Source organism: Triturus cristatus, chromosome 8 (assembly GCF_964204655.1).
Source record: "Triturus cristatus chromosome 8, aTriCri1.1, whole genome shotgun sequence".
NCBI classification, from domain to species: domain Eukaryota; kingdom Metazoa; phylum Chordata; class Amphibia; order Caudata; family Salamandridae; genus Triturus; species Triturus cristatus.
In genome coordinates, this window is record NC_140591.1 from 251,974,108 (window position 1) to 251,994,417 (window position 20,310).

Here is a 20,310-nt window from a genome sequence, read left to right on the forward strand (position 1 = left end):
TGCCCGGAATTTGCAACGGGTGAACGGGGCCCTTGGTAGACTTAGCACCATAAGGGAAGAAGCGATCTTATTGTCATTAGATGCCACCATGGCATTTGACACCATTGAATGGGATTTTCTCTTTGCTGTGTTAGCTCGCATGGGGTTTTGACCTAAAATGATTAGATGGATTCGAGTACTGTATACACAACCTAACGCACATGTCACCGTCAACAATCATCGCTCAACCACTTTTCCCCTCCGACGAGGAACGCGACAAGGCTGCCCGCTGTCTCCACTCCTCTTCGCTCTGGTATTAGAGCCACTGGCCGTATGGGTCAGGGGGATCCGGAAATACGGGGACTTAAATGGACGATGGACCATGAAGACCGCATCTCGCTATACGCAGATGACATTCTTCTTTATTTGGCCTCTCCAGCTCGTTCTCTGCGGCGGGTACTCCACATATTTCACATATTTGGCGCACACTCCGGTTACAAGATAAACTGGTCTAAATCTCAGATGTATGTTTTATGGGGTGACCCCCCTTCCAGTCCTCGGGGTTATGCGATCCTGGTAGCGCCTCAGGGCTTTCGATATCTGGGTATCTTTGTTACCCCGGATGTTAACCTTTTCTTCTAACAGAACCTGCTAGGACCACTCCAACGTCTCAAATCAGACGCCCAGCACTGGCATTCTCTCCCACTTACTCTCCTCTGGCGCGCGTCCCTTTTTAAGATGCTTGCGCTCCCGTGCTTTCTCTATGCCTTACGGAACACTTCCAATCCTATCCCAGATTCCTATTTCTCCCGGATTGATGGCGTCGTGCAGGGACTATTGTGGGAGGACCGTCCGCCATGGAATTGCAATGAACAAGCTCACAATGGGATGGTATGACCGGGGCATTGGGTTACCAGACATGTGCCTTTATTATCAGGCCTCACAACTGACAGCTATAAATCAATGGGTTTTTGGCCCACATGACGACCCCAATTTTCGCACGGATCACTGGCTCATGGGACAGGGTGGCTATAACAGGGCATTATATACCAATCTCCGTAAGCTTTGCTTGACAGGCCCCACAGCACGAACGGTTGAGGTCTGGCATGGAGTCACAAGAAAGTTGGGTTGGCATAATCGCTTGACTAAAGCAACTCCACTCTGGGAACCTGACATATTGGGTCGACTTAGAAATGTCCAGGGTTTGATAAGTGGGACACAATCGGAATATCAACGGTGGGGGACATTTGGGGAAGGGGAGGCTGGCCACATTTGCTGACCTCCAGACAAAGTACCAATTGACACATACAGAAACCTTGTGATACCTTCAGATCAGCCACCCCATATCCGCTGCCATACCAAAGGGGCTCCCTCTATCTGACCCTTCCCCCCTGGAGGACCGACTTATACTAGACCCCATGGATCACAAGGCTATATCCCTCACTTATAGAAAACTGGTCAATAATCGAATGGATCCGATGCAGAGACTACTTGCGGGTTGGGAGACAGACCTGGGAAGTATTGATGATGAGGACTGGTGAGACGCGCTGGCCTCCCCTAGGGAAGTAGCCATCCCCATGCATCTGCGGCTCATCCAGCTGAAAATCCTCCACCGAGTCTATTTTGATGCTACACTCCTGTTCAAACTGGGTAGGAGACCTGACCCACTCTGTCTCTCCGGCGTTGTTCTCAACCTGGCACCTTCCTTTACAAATTATGGGAATGGCCACAGATTCAGCACTACTGGGTCAAAGTCACACAGCAAATGGTTCGGACAAGCAATAAGCCCCTACAGCCATCTCCCCAACTCTGCCTACTTAACTTATGGGAAGCTACTGACCTCTCCTAGGCAGAGCAGTCATGGGCCTCGATGGGTTGGACCATCGCAAAACGAAACATCGCACAGAAATGGGGGGCGGACACAGTCCCGCTTTTACGCAACTGGGCCACAGATATGGACAGTGCAATGATTGCAGAGAAGGCTGTGTTCAAGGGAAGAGGTTGCCTCAGGAAGTGGGATCATAAATGGGGAAGGTGGAATAAATATCTGCATCTCACCTACTATAGAATTGCGGCGTCAGAGGCAAACCTTGATGTCTCTACTAACTGATGTAGTGGAGCCCTCCCCACCGACGACCTAAGAGGGTTACGTCCGCCAGGCCTTACTCACGACCTCTTTTCCTGACGTATATATTTCCTCTATTTTGTGCTATACATCTTAGTTGGTTGGACATTGACCGAAAACAGCGAAATGATGTAACTTTTGCTCACTGTGATGTGGTATTAACTATGAAGAACTTATGTACTGGTAACCTGAATACGTCTTTGATATTGATGTGTACCGATGCAACTTTGTTGATAATAAAAACTGTTTAAAAAAAATATAAAAATAAATACAGAACTTGCTGTCCTGCTCTATTTAAAGTTGGGAGAAGGTCCTGGGTTTACACAGGCCGGGCCTCTGCTTTCTCCCCCGGCATAAACCTTTGACCTGTTGTCTCATCTGGCACATGGCTATCAGGTTAAAGTGACACTCGCACACGTTATATAGGTTGGGGCGACAATCAATTGTTTTCCCCTGTCTAGGACTGGTATTCAAGGCAAAGCAGTCTTGGGTAGAAAAAACGCACAGTGGCCCTCATGCACGTCCGGGCCATTTTGTTCTTCAAGAAGCAAACTGCTGGTTGAAAGTTTGTTTAATGCAAAGTTGCAGTGCTTTTAATGTAGCCTCCTCTGTGACAGCTCCGCTGGAGGCACAGAGGTAAGCAGTGCCTGCCACATGGACCAAGGCCAGAGCTCTGTTTTTTAATGAGGACCATAGTCTCTCTTGTCCAAAAAGCTTGTATGGTTGTTCTCTAACTTCAATAATGGCTGAATTTTTCCAACCCACTATCAAACCTGGATTATGTCATATATCCAACTGCTTGGCTAAGTTTATATTCTATAAAGATTTATTTTTATCTTAATGAAAACTCATATTATTTTTTACATTTATTCTCAACTAATCTAATAGGGAAAATAAACATAGTACTTCTAGAAAGACAGTAAAATTGTATACAGACAATAACAAGGAGCGTTGTAGGCACCTTTAACAATTTAAGAGGCTCTTTAGCGTACACAAAGTTTCTTAAAAAATAATCTTGAAACCATTCAACAATACTTTTTTAATTTAATACTCATTTATGAAACTGTTAATTGTTCGCTTCTCTGCATTAATCCACAATATCAGATATTGGATTGATTCCTGTGAATTTTGTTCAGGGCGTTATAGATCCATAAACGCATAATTATTTAATTACACAATTTTGTTGTAAATGACCCCCTTGCTGGCACGTTGCTTTAGTTTATTCTGGTACCCAAGCTCACAAGGGGCTATTGGGTCTCCCTCCTCTTTTATTTTAGATCCTGGAAGGCGCAATAAGATGCCTGCATTTGGCGTTTTAAGGCTTTTTTTGGCACTATTTTTATTTACAACTTTAAAACCTCTTAGCTCTGGTTCCCCTTATAGGATTTTTGTAATTTTGGGATCATTTTGTTCATTAAATTATCTTCTACTTTTATTAATAAGAATGTGATTACTGGACCTTAGAAGAATAAGGACAATATTACTTATGGTGGACTACCTTCCACCTCAACTGAGAATTCACTTTCTCTCAATTTAACATTTAATTTAAAAAGGATGAGAATCCTGTCACTATGAAAGCTAGATAGATCGATAGAGAGACTTTATTTCGATTTTGATTCAAACCATAAAAGTATGCATATAAACATCACAGTTAAAAACAAATGTTAAATAGTGCCATAAATCCTGTACGAAAAAAAAAAGAAGCAAGGATTTCACCAAAACCGTACAATAAATTCATAATCAATAAGATGCAAATAGCGCAAAATATAGTATAGTCCATATAATAGGTTCCTGAGGTAGATGAGGCAGTCAAACAGTAAAAAGGCAACCTCAATGATCCATACAGATTCTCAATTTAACAGACAGTTTTAAGAATTCAATTACATGGAGAACACTGTCACCGTACAAAAGTTGTAAATACATTAGTGCTGGTCTGATCTGATTAAAATTAAGTTTCTTTAAAAGAGCAACCAGATAGCGTTTGCGTGGGTATTCATAAAATTTACATAAAGATATAAAATGCAGCATATCCTGTGGAGACTTTCCGTCGCAGCCACAGGGAGCTGCAGCCTTGTTAAAAATATCTGTTTTAGGTCTAATTAACAGATGATGAAAGATATTTAACCTGAACCTTGTCAGCAGGAACTTCTCGTGGGAGCTGAATGAGCCCGTCAAATATGGCTCCATTGTCTCGCATGTTTTTAACATGACATATTTCCTAATACTGGGTTTCAGGAGCTCCTCTCCTTCTCGTTGAACCTTTCTCCCCATATAAAAAGCACGCTTATTTGCCTCCACATCCCCTTTTACGATCCCGCTTGGTTTTTCAAACAACTCCAGACAACCAAGTCGAGAGAAACAGGATTTCAGATATTTTAACCAGGGGGTGCACATTGCCTTATCATGAGACACAAGATCTCTCAATCAAGCGGGTTAATGGAATGTCCTGGTTCAACCACAGTTTTACCCAGCAGGTCAAAGGGCGCAGGGAAAAAATGTCACATAAATATTGTTCCCCCAATTCTTCATGTACTGCCAGATTAGATGTGCCAATTGGAACACATAGAAGACGCTTCCTAAAGGCATTTTCAGCCACCTGTAGCTGTTCTCCAGCCACATAGCCCCATAATTCACTGCCATAAACAGCAGTTGCCACTGATTTTGCATTATAGAGTTTCATCATGGCATTGTTGGGCTTCTTCCCCAATTTCGAAGCAAAGTTAAAAATGGTAGCGTTGACCCTTGCCAGTTCTCCTTTCTTTTTGGCCAGGAGTGGGCCCCAACTTAGTTTGGTATCAAATAGGACCCCGAGATACGAGAACGATTTCGAAATGGGGATAGATACATCATCTAATTTAAATACAAAGTTCCTTCTTGGCTGTAGGCCAACTTGCATAATAAATGATTTAGAATTGTTGACCATTAGGTCTCTTTCTGTCATGAACGATTTAAAAGCATTTAATAAAGCTTGGAGGCCCTTCTCGGTTCTAGAGATTAAAACCGCATCATCTGCGTATAAAAGAACAGGAATACTCCGCCTACCAACTCTAGGACAGTCGGCCTGTACCTTCTGCAAAACGGTATCTAACTCATTAGTATAAAAATTAAAAAGGAAGGGGGCGAGAATACAACCTTGGCGCACACCCTTCTTAATATCAAAGTTACCAGTAGTACACAGATCCGATGAATACCTAACATTTGCACTGGTGTTACTGTGTAGGTCTGCCAGAAAATTAACAATCCCACTATCCACACCCTTCTCCCTCATGGACTGCCACAGCCTTCCCCTGTTGACACAGTCGAAGGCTGATGACAGATCCATGAAGGCGCGATGGACAGTGCCCTTCTGAACCACAGTGTATTTACTTAGTATTAAGAAAAGATTAAGGCACTGAGTTATAGTAGAACGTCCACTGCAGAAGCCATACTGGGAGATGGACATGTTATTTTCCAGCGCCCAGTTTGTCAGTCTCTGCAGCAGAATTCTCCCCACTACTTTCACCATAGAGTCTATTAATGAAATTGGCCTATAACAAAGAGGACTGCCCCTATCCCCCTTCTTAAAAACAGGGACAATCGTTGAGACTCCCCATGATAGAGGACAGCCAATTTCAGCAGCTGCGTTAAACACCGACTCTAAAATGGGTACCCAAAAGCTAGGTTCAGACTTATATAAGTCTGGTGGGATTCCATCAGGGCCAGGAGCTTTCCTGGCTGAGAGTCCCTCTATACTCTCCAAAACCTCGCCTCTATCAAACGTGATAATTCCACCACTATTGCCAGGGAGCAAGTTAACATTTTTAGTCACCACACAGCTATACAATTGTTTAAAATGTGATTCCCACTCTTCCTTTCTTATGCAGCATTCTAGACCATCACCCGGATCCTGGACCAAAAATGTTTTTTTTACTACTGCCCAGAATCTAGAGCTGCATTTTAGAGTAGAGGGATCAAGAATCTCATCCCAGGCCTCCACTCTTAAAAGATCCTTGCGTAGGGCGATGGCAGACTTATATTCTTTGCGACACAACTTTACATTCGCTTTTATTCTAGGATTGGCTGCCAAGGCTATCCTTAGATTACGTGCCACCTTGGAATAAACGTGATTGAACCATCTCGGTCCCCCATTCTCTGTGTTCTTTACTGGGACCATCATCAGCTCAGACACCTTCTCCGACAAGCTTTGAAAAGCACTAAGAACCTGATACGGGTCTGCCCCTTCTTGAATGCAGTTCTTAATATCCTCCGTGCAGTTATCCCTAATATTTTTGTATAATAGGTCAGGAGTAATCATTGACCATCTAAGACGCCGTCTCCCATCGGTTGTGCTCAACCTGCCAGTAATACATTTCCGATCTTCCTTAATTATCCAGGGAACCTTCAAATGAACAGTGAGTTGGTTATGATCACTGAATTCACTTTGTTCAATGGTAAAAGAGTCCACAAAAGACTGCATAGGCAGAGAGAGTAACACGTAGTCAATGAAAGTACCCCTCCCATGACCTTTAAAAGTTGGGGTATCAAAGCACTTTGTGGGATCCCTCAGTGCCATAGCCAAAGAAAGATCTAAACTGCTCAATAAATCATTAAAAAGTTCCCCTTCCAACGTATGTTCCAAATGCAAACCGCAAAGGCGGTCACACTGCAGATCCATTAAACATTTCGACAGGGGGTCGCCACAAGGATGAACATTAAAATCTCCCATAATCATACATTCCCTCAATGAAGAATTAATAAATACATTTAGTGCAGATATTTGGTTAGGACCTGTGTTAACATTGGCAGCATTATAAAAGTTCACCAAACCAGCCAGACAATTTTCTCCATTCAGTACTAAACCTATAAATTCAGAGTTTGCTGTTAAAATTCTACGAATTTTACAAGAGAGTGTGACGGAAATAAAAGTCACCAAACCCTCCTTAGGCCTGCCTCTACTTGATGCTATTGCAGGAACATAAAAAGCCTTGTACCCTTCAAGGAAAAAGTCACAATCCTGTAGCCAGGTCTCCTGCAAACAGATGATCATAAATTGCTTAATATACATAATCCAATTGTCGTCCGCCATCTTTGATGCCAGCCCCGCGATGTTCCAAGAAATAACATTATTACAACTTGCTTTAGCCTGTGTGATCTCAATGGGTGCCGTCTCAGCTGGTATTACATTACCCTGACCCACAGACGCCTCACGTCAGTCGCATGCCTCCAAGCCAGACAGAACATCATATCTATTCTGTATATCCACATTAAACCCATTACTACAATAACCAACAAAATTAAATCTATTCTGTGTTTCTGCAGGAGGCCCATACCCACGTTGATAAACAACATTGTACACGTATGGTGCATCCAAAGCAGGGGTCTGAGTTGGATTTGCTGGCCTAATTTTCCTTTGAGGAGGCGGGTCTTTACTCAGGTGTGCATAAAAATAGCCCAGTGGGCGAACACATATACTGTTCATATTGCACATTAGTGAGGATGCTCTTAGTAAAACTGTTGCCACATGCTGAGGATGCTTAAAATTGACAACAATGCAATCCCCACTACTTGTTTTTCTAGACGGTCCAACCCAATTCACCCTTCTGACTGCTATTATTTGGTCCGAATATGCAATTGGAAAGCCACAGTTTTTGCTAAGCCATGCGACTGTTTTATTTTTTAATGAGGCGTGGGAATCCCCATATAATATAGCTGGGTGGTCATCACAAGATAGAACATTTGTCAGCACCACCACATACGGTGCGCAATCAGGCGGGAGATTAGGATAGCGGCTTTTCCTTATGTGCATGAGTTCAGGTCTACCCTCCGGAGCTATTGTGGGATGTGTAGGCAGAGCAGGTATGGCCGGTGTCACAGGGGAAACAGATACTGCTACAGCAACCTGCTGTGGAATCTGCTGTGCATTCCCTAACATAGTTTCCTGCCCCTTTTCCACAACCTTAGCTCTGGCCGTGGTAGCTGACGCCAAGTGTGTAGTTAACAGACCACCTAGTCTATCTACTTCCAATGCCAAAATGTCAAGCTTAGTTGTCAATGGTCTTAGCATCTCCTCTAATTTAGCCTCTATCTTCACTTCCAAAGTGTTAATCAGTCGAGCAAATTGCTCAAGATTTAGATTAACATCACCCTCATTGTTTCTGCCAGGTGTAGAGGATCTTAAGCCATTGCAAACTGGCTGAATTGGGTCTAGTTTTTTTTATTATGCTTCCCACCCCGTTTTATTTGTGTTTTCCTACAGGATCGCACCGGCCTTGGGGCTGGTGGTACCTCCACTATTTCCTCAATTGAGGAATCCGGCAGGTCTTCCTGTGACTCTGCATGCACCTGGGCAACAACCGGTATCTCAGCCCTATCTCTAATGTCCAGGTTAGTGCCCCCATCTATGTCAACCATAAGCAGGGGCATATCTTCCTGTACCACTAATGTACTCCCCAGTCCCAGGGAGGCCCTACGATCATTATTTATTTGGTTCACTTTTTTCACCAAATAATTATCCATGGTGCCTAACACAGGAGCGGGTTTATCAACTTTCGATTTAGACATTATGTACAAGTATGATTAGGCTAATAAGCAGAAGAACAAAGAATTGAAAAAAAAAGAGTAGCACTATACACAAATAACAGGATATAACAAATTGGGTCTCACTTTGCGAGTGAAGTCCGGCACTAAAGGACTCTAGTCTATGGCCCAGACCAGTCTCCTCAGGCCTCTGAGGGCCACAGAGGGCCCGCCCTTTGCCCGGGCTTAGCCCCGGGCGCTCCCCGCGCGCGTCCCACGGGACAGGAGGCGTTCCGGTGTTTGTAGGTGCCTCCGGGCGCAGGCTGCGACGTCCCAGGTGCGCCTCTGCCACCGGGGCACCTGGGAAATGAAGTCCGAGTTGCGTGGCCAGCCGTTTCCTTCACGGCGCTCGGTGGGCTAAAGGATGGCGGTGAGGAGTTGTAGGGCTCAGCAGATGCCCTTCACGTGTTGCCCAGCCTGATTCCGGAAAGTTGAGACCCCCACAGAGCTATCGGCGCTCCGGTGTTTGTAGGCACCTCCGGGCGCAGGCTGCGACGTCCCAGGTGCGCCTCTGCCACCGGGGCACCTGGGAAATGAAGTCCGAGTTGTGTGGCCGGCCGTTTCCCTCACGGCGCTCGGTGGGCTAAAGGATGGCGGTGAGGAGTTGTAGGGCTCAGCAGATGCCCTTCACGTGTTGCCCAGCCTGATTCCGGCAAGTAAAGCTAGTAAAGAAGGTAAACCGGAATGTGAACTCCTAAACATAGTTTGAGAATACCTTTTTATAATGTAAGAAATGAGAAGCACAGCATTTGCTAACACAAGCCTAGTTCAGGCAATCTGCACAATACCTTTAATGCGTATATTATAGTAAATGTCTTTAATATTTTTCACTGAAAAGCAAGTCTGGTACTTGATAATCTACATGTACCCAAAACACCAATGAATGGTCTATCTTGTAATCTATCTCTTATTCAATTTGACTAGAAACAACATTAATAGGCATGTACCAATTAGCATTCTTTCTGTACCATCAGTACTCATACATCTACTGTGGCCTATTTACAATGAATATATTAATTCACCTGGGGAGGTGTGCCCCCTCTTTTCCTTTTCATCTATCCCACAGTCCATGAAAGATTACTATATTAACATTTTAGAATCCTATCTCAGTGCTTGTATTACACTTAGGACCAAATTACGAGTATAGCGGTCTTTGACCGCTAGACTCGCGCTGGTGGTTCTGATATTCTGATGCAGCCATTCGGACTGCTGCGCCGGGGAACTGCTGTTATACAGTATGCAAAGCAGGACCACCGCGGGCCACCGCAGCATGAAAAGGCTGGCAGTGGGGAAACAAGGGGGCCCTACAGGGCCCGCATGCCCCACACCCATGGGGATGCATTCAGGGGGACTCAACACATGCACCTTGTTTGCATGCACCCAAAGTTCCAGCACTGCATGGACTTCACAGTCCATGCCGTGCTGGAACTGCTTTTGCATTCCCATTGCAGTGCCCATTTTCAGGGCACCACCATGGGAACAGCAAAAGAAAAACTCGCCAGACACGAGTTGAACTCGTAATCTGTTGGCTGACCATGCACGGCTTTGATGGTGCTGTGCCAGTGCAAAGCCGACGCAGCACCGCCAAAGCATTAATCAGGTCCTTAGTCTGCCAGGCGGGTATGACTTTGGATATATGGATATTTTTAGGCTTCAGGTATGTGAGGGTATACTTTACATACAATGCAGTGCACAGCTGAATCTTTTAATTGGTGCTTTGGCATATCTACGGAGGTACTTCATCAATTTTATACTGCAACACAAGCAGCCTTACATACAACATATTTGCATCTCTTGGTTCTCTGGACCTACTTTGCATAGAAATAAAAAAATCACCTTCCACTGTGACCCAATTTGTCATTTCTGCTAACCACTCCTTTGATTAGCGTGGGTCTATAGAGTTCCAAAACGTAGCTATCTGTAGCAGCACTAACAATACGCCCAAGTCTATGTATTGGGATTCCAACTTAGCACATTTAGGTCTGCTCTTGGGTCCCAGGATGCACCTTTTTAATTACTACAACACTGTCCTCCTGGTAAGTTCGGATAGGACATCCCTATCCTCCTGTCAGAGTGTTCTTAGTTCATTGCAGTGCCAAAACATGTGTATTAGGTCAGCATCAGTGATGCTTCTGGATAGAGTTTATGGTGTTAGAAATACTCTGTGGATCATTTTATACTGAATCGGTTTACATTTCCCATTCCTAGAGACAGTGACTGGATGCTCAAGTATCTTTGCCTATTCCCTATCAGTAAGATGTGCTTGCATTCTATCTCAATACTGTAATGTGTAATTTGTGCTGTACTGAACCTTGGCATATAACCCATGTGTTTATAGCCTGCTCTAAGTTTTGTATGACTCTGTCATAGCATCTGCTTCAGGAGACCAAACACGCCCTTCATTTGTACCCTAGTAAGGTAGTTGGGTTCTTTAGCACAGTTTATAGAATTTGTTTTGTTCAGTTGTTCTGTTTTGTCACTGCTGGTACGTTCTGCTCCCTTGTAAACATTCAGAAATATATGAAAACACAACAGAAGGTGATTATTATGCAAAGCTAGTGGTTATGTGTCAGGGATTTTCTGTTGTATTGATTTTGAAGTTACTGAATGCTTTTTTATTTTTTCAGGTAGCTCACTTGGGAGGTGTGTTCAGAAAAACCTTGGAAGTTTGAATCTTTGGAATGATCCCTTTCATGTGGTCAGGGAGAGTCTGAAGGCTGGAATTACAATTTGTGAGCAGTGGGTAGAAGCTTGTGGCCACCTAACTGGACAACTGTGGCAACGTTATACTCCGCATCTGTGGAAAAATGATAAATTTTTCCCTGAATCTCTGGATAGACTTGGCAAACGTCTAACAGAGGTACTGCTTCCACATTATTTCACAGCTGATGAATTATATGTTGTGTTTACATTGTTAACAATGTAAATAACAGTAACAACTACTTTACCAAAAATAAGCGAGGTCTTAGTTAACAGTTGATTGTTGAGTCTGGTCTGAAGTGAAATTACCTTGGAATCCAGAGATGTGAGTTGTCCCCTTGGCACTAGGACTTGATCAATTAATCATGTGTTTCTGACTAAATCCCTTAATCTCCCTGTTCCTGATATTATAACTTGATTATCTGATATCTTCATCCAAAATTATGTAATATGAAAATGCAAACCTGATCATTCAGCTTACTGTTCCATTTACAGGTTTTCCCCTTCCTACCTTACATTTTGGTTTCTGTAAGAGAGCATCAGGTAAATCCTCTCGCACACCTGATTGTACTATGTACAGCCTTCTTCTTTGAAGCTGTCCTGCTTTAACACAAAATGTCTGAATATTTGATGCTTAACTGACTAATCAAAGAAATTGTAAGATCCTAGATTTCCAAATATTTTAGGCATTTGCACAATCCAAAGGAGTACACCAATATTTTCCAGTACCCCTATGCTTTTTTTAGAATGTAGTGGCAGATGTAAAGCGTACACATTTGAAAGTCATCCCTTTCGCTCACTGAAAATATGTGTGCACTTCACACCCAATTTCCATTCTTTGGACCTGAAAGAAGAAGACCAGTGTAGGCTATTCCAGTGCATTATTTAAATTGTATGATGTTAAGTAATGTTTTCATCTCATGACATACTGTGAAATCTGTTTTTGATCTCCGTTACTACTCTACCTCCTTGGCAGCTGACATCCAGACCCTGCATGTTGTGTTTGCACAAATATCATCTGGTAAATTGTTGGGATTTCTGGCAAAGAATTACTCGGGTCACTGAAAAAAATCATCTATTAGTGTCCAAGAAGAGATCAGTATTGAAAATGGACAAATATTTTCATAACCATACAGGAGCTGTTGTATCTGCGTAAGAGGAATGTAGTAATGAGTGTTGTCATCAAGCTGTCAGTGACTATCAGAACCTTCATGATTGTCAGCTCTCCCATGCGGCACCCTCACCTACAATTTCCGGTGGCAAAACCTCTGGAAACATACACTGATATCAATGATGGCTTATTCATGAGGTGACCTAGCATAAGTTTCTAGTTAATGTTTTCCCAGGACTGTTGATTTGGTAATCCCGGCATAACATAGTGAGGGAGCTATTCACAAAGGTAAACTTACATGTGAGTAAACCTGCATGTGCGAGTTTACCCTTACGCTTTTCAGTAATGTAACTATTTTTGGCTTTTTATTATTTATGAATGTAAAGTTACTTAAAAGTGTATGCTTGTATGTCCCTACCCCCTGAATTCAGGGCATGGAGCCTAATTTGCTTTCATAAATTTGCTACTTTTAACTTTTCACACATAGGTGGAGGTTCACAACACTGGGGCAGAGATCTCCCTACTTAAAGTATAGAGAAAAGTTTAAAAGTTTGTTAAACTTAAAATAAATTGGTAGAAATATTTATTGAATATTAATGTAAATGAATTTTAAATATTTATTTTAAATATAGAACAATCTTACAAAATGCTAACACATTGTTAAATTATTTTGTAATAAAACATTTAATTGTTAATATATTAAATGTACTGTATTTTATCAAGATTTATATTAAATGAAATTCCCACCTAAAGTAAAAAATATATATTTATTTATTGTGTAGTAAAACAGATTTAGTTATGTATAGATTTTTTTAAGTTACACTAATGTTTATATTTAAAAAGCTTATATAATAAACTAATATTTAAGTTGAATTAATGTGCAATTTAGTTAACATTAAATTAAATGTATTCATATTTTTAAAAAGTTAAAATAAGTTTGTTTAATTTAACGTTAGTTCATATGAGCTTTTATTTTAGGTCCCTGCTTCCTTTATTTTCTCTGAAAGGGTGTTGCAAGACTATTGGTTGGCCATGTGTGGTGTTGGAATTACTCTAGATCTGAGTTGAAGTACATTTACATGCTTTGTTTTCTTTTTAGCTGTAGTATCTAAAGCAGTGCAGTTTGTGGATTGCAATGGGCTTTCTATATTGCGCGTCCTCCCTAAAGCCCTCCTTAGCCGCTTCCTAACCTCTCCTTTCCAGCTTCTCCCCAAAGTTCCTCCGACATTTGCTAATAAAACGTATACGTATGTCTGCTGTGATCTTCACACATAAACGATAGGAGAGGCTGAGGTGAAGACCATCCTGCATGTAGGTTAGTGAATAGCACTTACGGTGTGTTAGTAGTACTACCAAACGTACTACAAAACGCAACTTGCGAATAGGCCCCTGAATGTTTTCTGGTGTAACTTTACTCCAAGGAAAGCGACTTGGAGGGCTTTTAGTACTGGTTTCAAACTCATAAGAATTTCATTATCTAGACTTAGGGCATGATTTGGTGGATGGGTCACAACGGTGGCGGATATCCCTTCCACCGAAATCTAAACCCCGTAGGATATAATGGAATTTATATTTGACTTTGGAATACCATTTTACACTTACAGACCCCCATTCAGAGAACAGTTCAGGCTCAGGATATTTACCTCAAGATCCTTCAACGATTCCCTATTAGCACCCTAGATCAGTCCCTGATTTCACTATTCCTTACCAATCAGCAAAGGTAGACTCTATTAGACATCCTTACTACTCTCTCCATAAATTGTTGACACATGTATTACTTGTGCCTATAAGATCACATCCAACACACTTGAGCACACAGAAGCCTTCAACACAAATAAACCCCTAAAAAACCTTGAAAATATATAAAGTTCCATGAAAACCTTACAGCCACATCCCAACAAATCGCGTTACCCCTTCAATAATTGCTGTAGCCCCAAACAGATTATAATTAGACACTACTTAAATGTGGCAATTCATATCCACCATAAAAAATAGAAGTCCTCCAATAGCTAAACATTCCTTATCTTGTCCGGGACGATTTCTTCGACAACACCCCCATCATTCATCTTGCCTTCCTTGGAAAGGTCCTGAAAAATGCAGTGTCATTAAAGCTTCCAAGTTCGTGTCACCTGTCACATTCATCTGCATGCATATCAACATGCGTTCTACTCCGTCTGCAACACAGAAGCTCACACCTTGTTTATTCTTCAAAAGTGATGAGGTTGACCCTTGCCATAAGATCCTACTTGATCTGCCAACAGCCTTCAGTACTAGCCCCCAAGACCATCTCTCCAATCTTTCAAGCATTGCGATCAACAAAATTTTCTCTTTTGGCTCGCCACCTTGCTCATATTAAATCAATGATCAATTCAAATGCCCCCATCATATTCAGTCTATTGATCACCAAGTCATTAACCTTCCCCATTAGTCAAACTGTGTAGTGTTGTTCAGTGACGTACAGTGCTGATGACTCTTCCTGGCCAGCATTCATTCCTTACGTCAATAATTTTTTTTTATAAATCCTTTTACTAAATTAACAAACCTGGCAACATGTTAGTCAACAAGCACATTCCATACATTTACGTTGTTACACTGTACGTTGTCCATTTTTTTTTTCCTCATTTTTTTAAACATAATTTTACAATTTTAGTTAAAGTCATCACATCAAGGCAAGGGCAAGTACTTTGCAGTATGTTAACATACAAATGTTCTCCTTCTACTCCTGTACATGGCTAATTAGCCACCGGTCACAGTCCTCTATACTGTGCCCAGCCTACCCATATTTGATCCCATTTTTTTGGGCACCCCCTCCCCAGGAACACCACTTTCTCTGCGTTGCAGCACCAATCTAGATCTTCCTGCCATTTTGTCACACTCGAAGGCTGGCTCGCCCCTCCATTCCCTTGCTATATTGCATTTGGCCACTATGCTTCCTGTTGTAAGCCATAGTTTGGAATATTTAGGTCAAGCTGCCTCCCCCGCCACACAAAGAATATGCCATTTGGCCTCACATGGGACATCTAGCGCGACCACATTGGTCATGACACACGCAACATCTTTCCAGAACTGCTGTATCGTGGGCCATGACCACAATATATGAAAAAAGTGCCTACCTCCCCACATTCCCTTGTGCACTGGTCAGTGTCACTGCGCCCAATCCGGTGCAAGAGTACCTTAGAAGTGTACGATCTGTGGAGCATTCGTAACTGTATTAGTCGGAATCTTGCCCTTATTGCCACCTCCCTCTGACTCTGTATCACTTCCGTTCAGTCGTCGTCGTCCCACGTCTCAAAATCTCTTGTCCCGACCTCCCTAAGAGCCACCAAAGGGTCAGGGGAATTATTCATTATTTTTTTTATACTGCAATGAGATAGCCTTTTCTTGCATGGGATCCATGAGCAGCCTGTTTTCCAGTGGATAATATTCTGCTAACTGCTCCCATATTCTGCTACTTGTCGTGTCCAGCATGCTGTAGCTGCAAGTAGCGCAGAAACTCCTTATCGGACATCTGAATCTCGATTTTAAGGTCCTCAAAGCTTATCAATTTCCCCCTCTCCAGATATCTCCCAAGTATCTATCCCAGTGGTCCGCCATTTTTGAAATCCTTTTAATTGACCCATGTCCTCAAGGCGGTCGCTGACCCATTATGGATTCCATTCAGTTAACTTGCCCCTCCACCCAAGAAGCGCAGTGGCCGCCCTCCAAACTTATATTGTCACCCTAGTGTATGGAGGCATTGTACCATATCCACCTCGCCCATACAGCGGCGCTAGGTAGCCACCTTCTCCCAGGCAGTGATAATCCATTCTATAGGCAGGCTCCTCTCTTCCAGCGAACACCCACTCGTTAATGGCTGTGAGTTGTACCGCCCAGTAATACTTTTTAATATCAGGGACTGCCAGTCCTCCCTCGCATAAACTGTGTTGCAACTTATGGACGGAAATTCTGGCCTGACAGCAGTCTCAGTTCGGAATCTACATGTTTAAAAAATCTAGGAGGTATTGTGCATGGGGTGTTCTGTAGAACATAAAGGAACCGAGGCAGCGCCATCAATTTGAACATGGCTGCACGCCCCATTAGGAACAAAGGGAGATTCCTCCAGTGGACAATATCCCTGCGCACTCTGTCGAGTTGGGGGAGCAAGTTCTTTTCAAAGGTGGTTTCCTTTAGAAATGATTATACCTAGGTATTTAAATTCGTCTTTTATTACTAAGGCAAGAGCACTAGAGGGTCGGCACAGTGTTGCCCCAGACAATACGTATAGTAGGGACTTGTTCCAATTTATTCTGTACCCAAAATAGGTTCCAACCAGGTAGATATGACTCAACCAATTGAGGACGTAGGGTTAGTGACATATAATAGTAAGCCTAACCAGCGTGAACATTGAACGTATCTACTTAAACCCATTAGCATTAGAGGGTATGAATAAAAGAGCCCTCGTGGGTGTATTGTACGAATCTTACAACAACGAAAGACACGCCACAGAGCGTCTAAAACCTTCAGTTGCTAGGTACATATCCCTACTGGAGTAAAATAGCCCTCACACGCATATACCATCTAAATATCTTCTGAAGAGCATTGGATGCTGGGAGAGGAGCCTGCTTTTTCGCCTTGAGGACGGCACTTTACTTCCCTCTAGGATTTTACATTAATCTTGAGCAAATGCCCTGTCCGTGTGGCACCGGCAGCAACCAAACGGTAGTACACTTCTTATTCTTTTGCAATTTATACGGAAAGTACACAAAACAATACTTGATACCGTATTTTAAGGCATTTGTTAACATTGATTATAGAACAGCGCATCTTGAGATTCTTAGACCCGAAAGCGACGATTTAATTTTTCGTGTCCGCTCGTTCCTGAAAGAGGCAGTCCGCTCACGTACCTCTATAAGCAATTTTTAATGTGTTAAGGGCAGCCAAACACATAATATTGTTCTTCCGTATACAGTTACTTCTATCCTTTTAGCTGAACATCAATCGAAGCACTATTTGTAGGCCGCAAAATTTTAAAAGCTTAAAATTCAATAGCACTTATACTATGTTGCTAAAACTGTTTACAACCAATTCCACTTTATCTTAATATGATGTTGCTGCTATACGTCTGTCCAACCCTTTTAATGTACTAATTTTTTAACACATGCTATTTGTTTATCAATTTGTAAATCTTAATCATGATTGTCGTATATATTAAGCCTTTTTAATGTTGTACACAACTGTAATCTTCTTTACTGGAAGTTCCTTTTAACCAAAACCTTTATGCACCGCGCTTTTTAACAAGAATTGTATTTCTGTTGGTGGTGTTTGAACTGTGTTTTTAAGGATATCTGTATCCGAATAAAGTTAATTGAATTGATAATAGTATGTCATCAGCTTACAAAGAGATTTTGTCGTCCCAGCCCCGCCCCCATTTATTTCTCGGATGAATGGGTCCATCCTAACCCATACCGCCAGCGGCTCCAATGCCAGCGCAAATTACATAAGCGAAAGCGGGCAACCTTGCCTTGTGCCCTTATTCAGTTGTAATACCCTCGAGGTAGCCCCATTCACTCAAATTCTTGTCAGTGAGCCCGTATATAGCAACCGTACCCATGCACAAAACTAGGCCCAAATCCAAACCTCTCTAGTACTGCCAGCAGGTATGGCCATTCTATATTGTCAAACGCCATGCATGCGTCAAGCGACAGTAGCGCTGCGTCTCCACACAAGCAGTTCCCAGTAGCGTGCAACACCCCATAGAGCCTTCGCAAGTTGAGCCTTGTGCTCCTATGGGGCATAAACCCAGACTGGTGTGGGTGTATGACCGAAGAAATACCCGCCCCAAGCCTGTTTGCCAACACCTTTGCCAGTAGTTTAACCTCCACGTTTAACAATGATATCGGATGGTACGACCCACAGTCTTCCGGCAGCTTACCCTGTTTCGGCAGCACCACGATCACTGCCAGTCTTTGTTCTGCCGGCATCTCTCCCTCGCTGAGGGCTTCCTTATACATGGACAGCATGTGCAGGGCCACTTTCGAGGCCGCTCCCCTTATAAAATTCTATGGTATGAAGTTGGGGCTGGCCACTTTACCCGACTGTAGGTCCCCCAAAGCCCCTATTATGTCTTCCGTCATGAGTTCCTTGTCTAGTGCATCCCTGTCTTCTGCGGAAAGTCGTGGGACTGGGAGATCTCTTAACAGCTCCCTGCAGTCTTCCCCCTTTCTGGTGGCTGTCCATGTGTATAGGGCCTCATATTAATCTGTGAACGCTGAGGCTATGTCACTCCCCGTCATTTTAGTCTCCTGCTGTGGATTCCTTATCTCTACAAATCCAGCTTCGCTTTTTCTCTCTTTTGTCAATCCACGCTAACAACTTACTAGCCTTGTCCTCAACCTCATATAGACGCCTCTGGGTCGCTCTGGTGTTCTTCTATGTCTTTCATCTCCCTTTGCTTGAGCTGGATCTGCTGTCTAACCCGCACTGCTGACTCGCTACCGTCCAAAACCTTCCCCTCCAGGTGCATAATCTCCTTCTCTAGTGTATCTAGTTGAATCTGTTTCTCCAAACCCCCCACCCACCAGTCCCTGAACGTACCCCCTCATTGCTGCCTTATATGCCTCCCATATCATGCACGACGAGTCCACTGTTCCCACATTATCGCTGAACTATGGCTCCGTTGTGAGAAGTTGGCCTGGCATATGCTGGTCACTAGTTATAGTGGCCACCTTGCACCAGTCCAATTTGACTCTTGGTAGATAGGTTTAAAGACAACCTTTTAAAGAAAGCTATCCTAGTGGTAGCTGTGGAGAGCAGCCTTCAGGCTAAGTCTCTGAGGAATGTAAAGCAGCTTGTTTTACCTTATAATCTCTTGAATTACCAAATGAAAAGACACCACACAGGTATATATATCAAATATATATGTATTTATTTCAAAATATACTCTACTAATCTCTTTATGAGATTAGAGCCAGGTAAACATTAATAAGATCAACAGTTCTCAATAAATTAAGCACAAATATGGCTGTAGCCCTAGGGGCGTACCAGACCATATACTAAAATAGTGGTATAACAAACTCGACTTGCAAAAGTAAGAGGCCTAGGGCCTTGGGAATCGCTGGGGCTTCACTGCTGCAGTGTTTACAGGTAAGTAATCAGCCCACAGGAGACGCGTGCAGTGTCTAAACACGCACGCGGATTTCAATGCGTTTCAATGGCAAATGTCGCGGTTTGTATTTTACAGTTCTAGGGCACTTCGGAATGGACAACAAGCAAACAACTTACAGGGTAAGTACTTCGATAGCCAATGCGCACTTGGGCACCGTAATGCCAGAGTTACCTCACCCAGGGAAGCCGGGTGCAGAGGTGTCCTTTGGTGTCGGGTCGCGATGCTGCTTTCAATGGGAATCGAGGTGTTCTTGCTGCTTGTGTCGTCGGGTGAGGTGTCCGTGGAAATCCAACGATGGATTGAAGTTGTAGGCGACCTAGAAATTGAGGGGACAGAGTTCAGAGTCACTTGCCAGTGACCGGTGGCCTTCAGGATAGATGACCACAGCTGTCGCGTCTCTTCACGTCGCTGATGTCGTTTTGTCTCTTCGCTCCCGAGGTCCAGGAGGGGTCGATGAAGACCAGCAGCTGGATTCCGGAGGTCCCACGACGTCTGCAGCTGTTGGCGGTGTCGGCACTCGAATCGGAGTCAACAAACCTTGGCAACTGCAAGTCTCGTGTGGATGGAAGAATGTCGATGGGTCAGACCAGCAAGGTCCGAGGGACTTACCCAGCAAGGGTAAGTGAGGGCAGGCCCAGAGCAACCAGGCGAGCCCTTGAAGTCGATGTGGAAGTCTTCTGGAGGGCAGCTAGCCAA

The 20,310-nt window shown here is 43.3% G+C and overlaps 1 protein-coding gene across 1 annotated transcript in view; it reads left to right on the forward strand.

The window, feature by feature from the left end:
• DYNC2H1 (dynein cytoplasmic 2 heavy chain 1) overlaps window positions 1-20,310 on the forward strand; it is a 1,714,832-nt gene that overhangs the window by 77,799 nt on the left and 1,616,723 nt on the right. Inside the window, exon 6 of the mRNA XM_085621461.1 lies at window positions 11,287-11,519. Within this exon, the coding sequence (XP_085477587.1) occupies window positions 11,287-11,519 (233 nt within the window). The remainder of the gene's footprint in view (window positions 1-11,286; window positions 11,520-20,310) is intronic.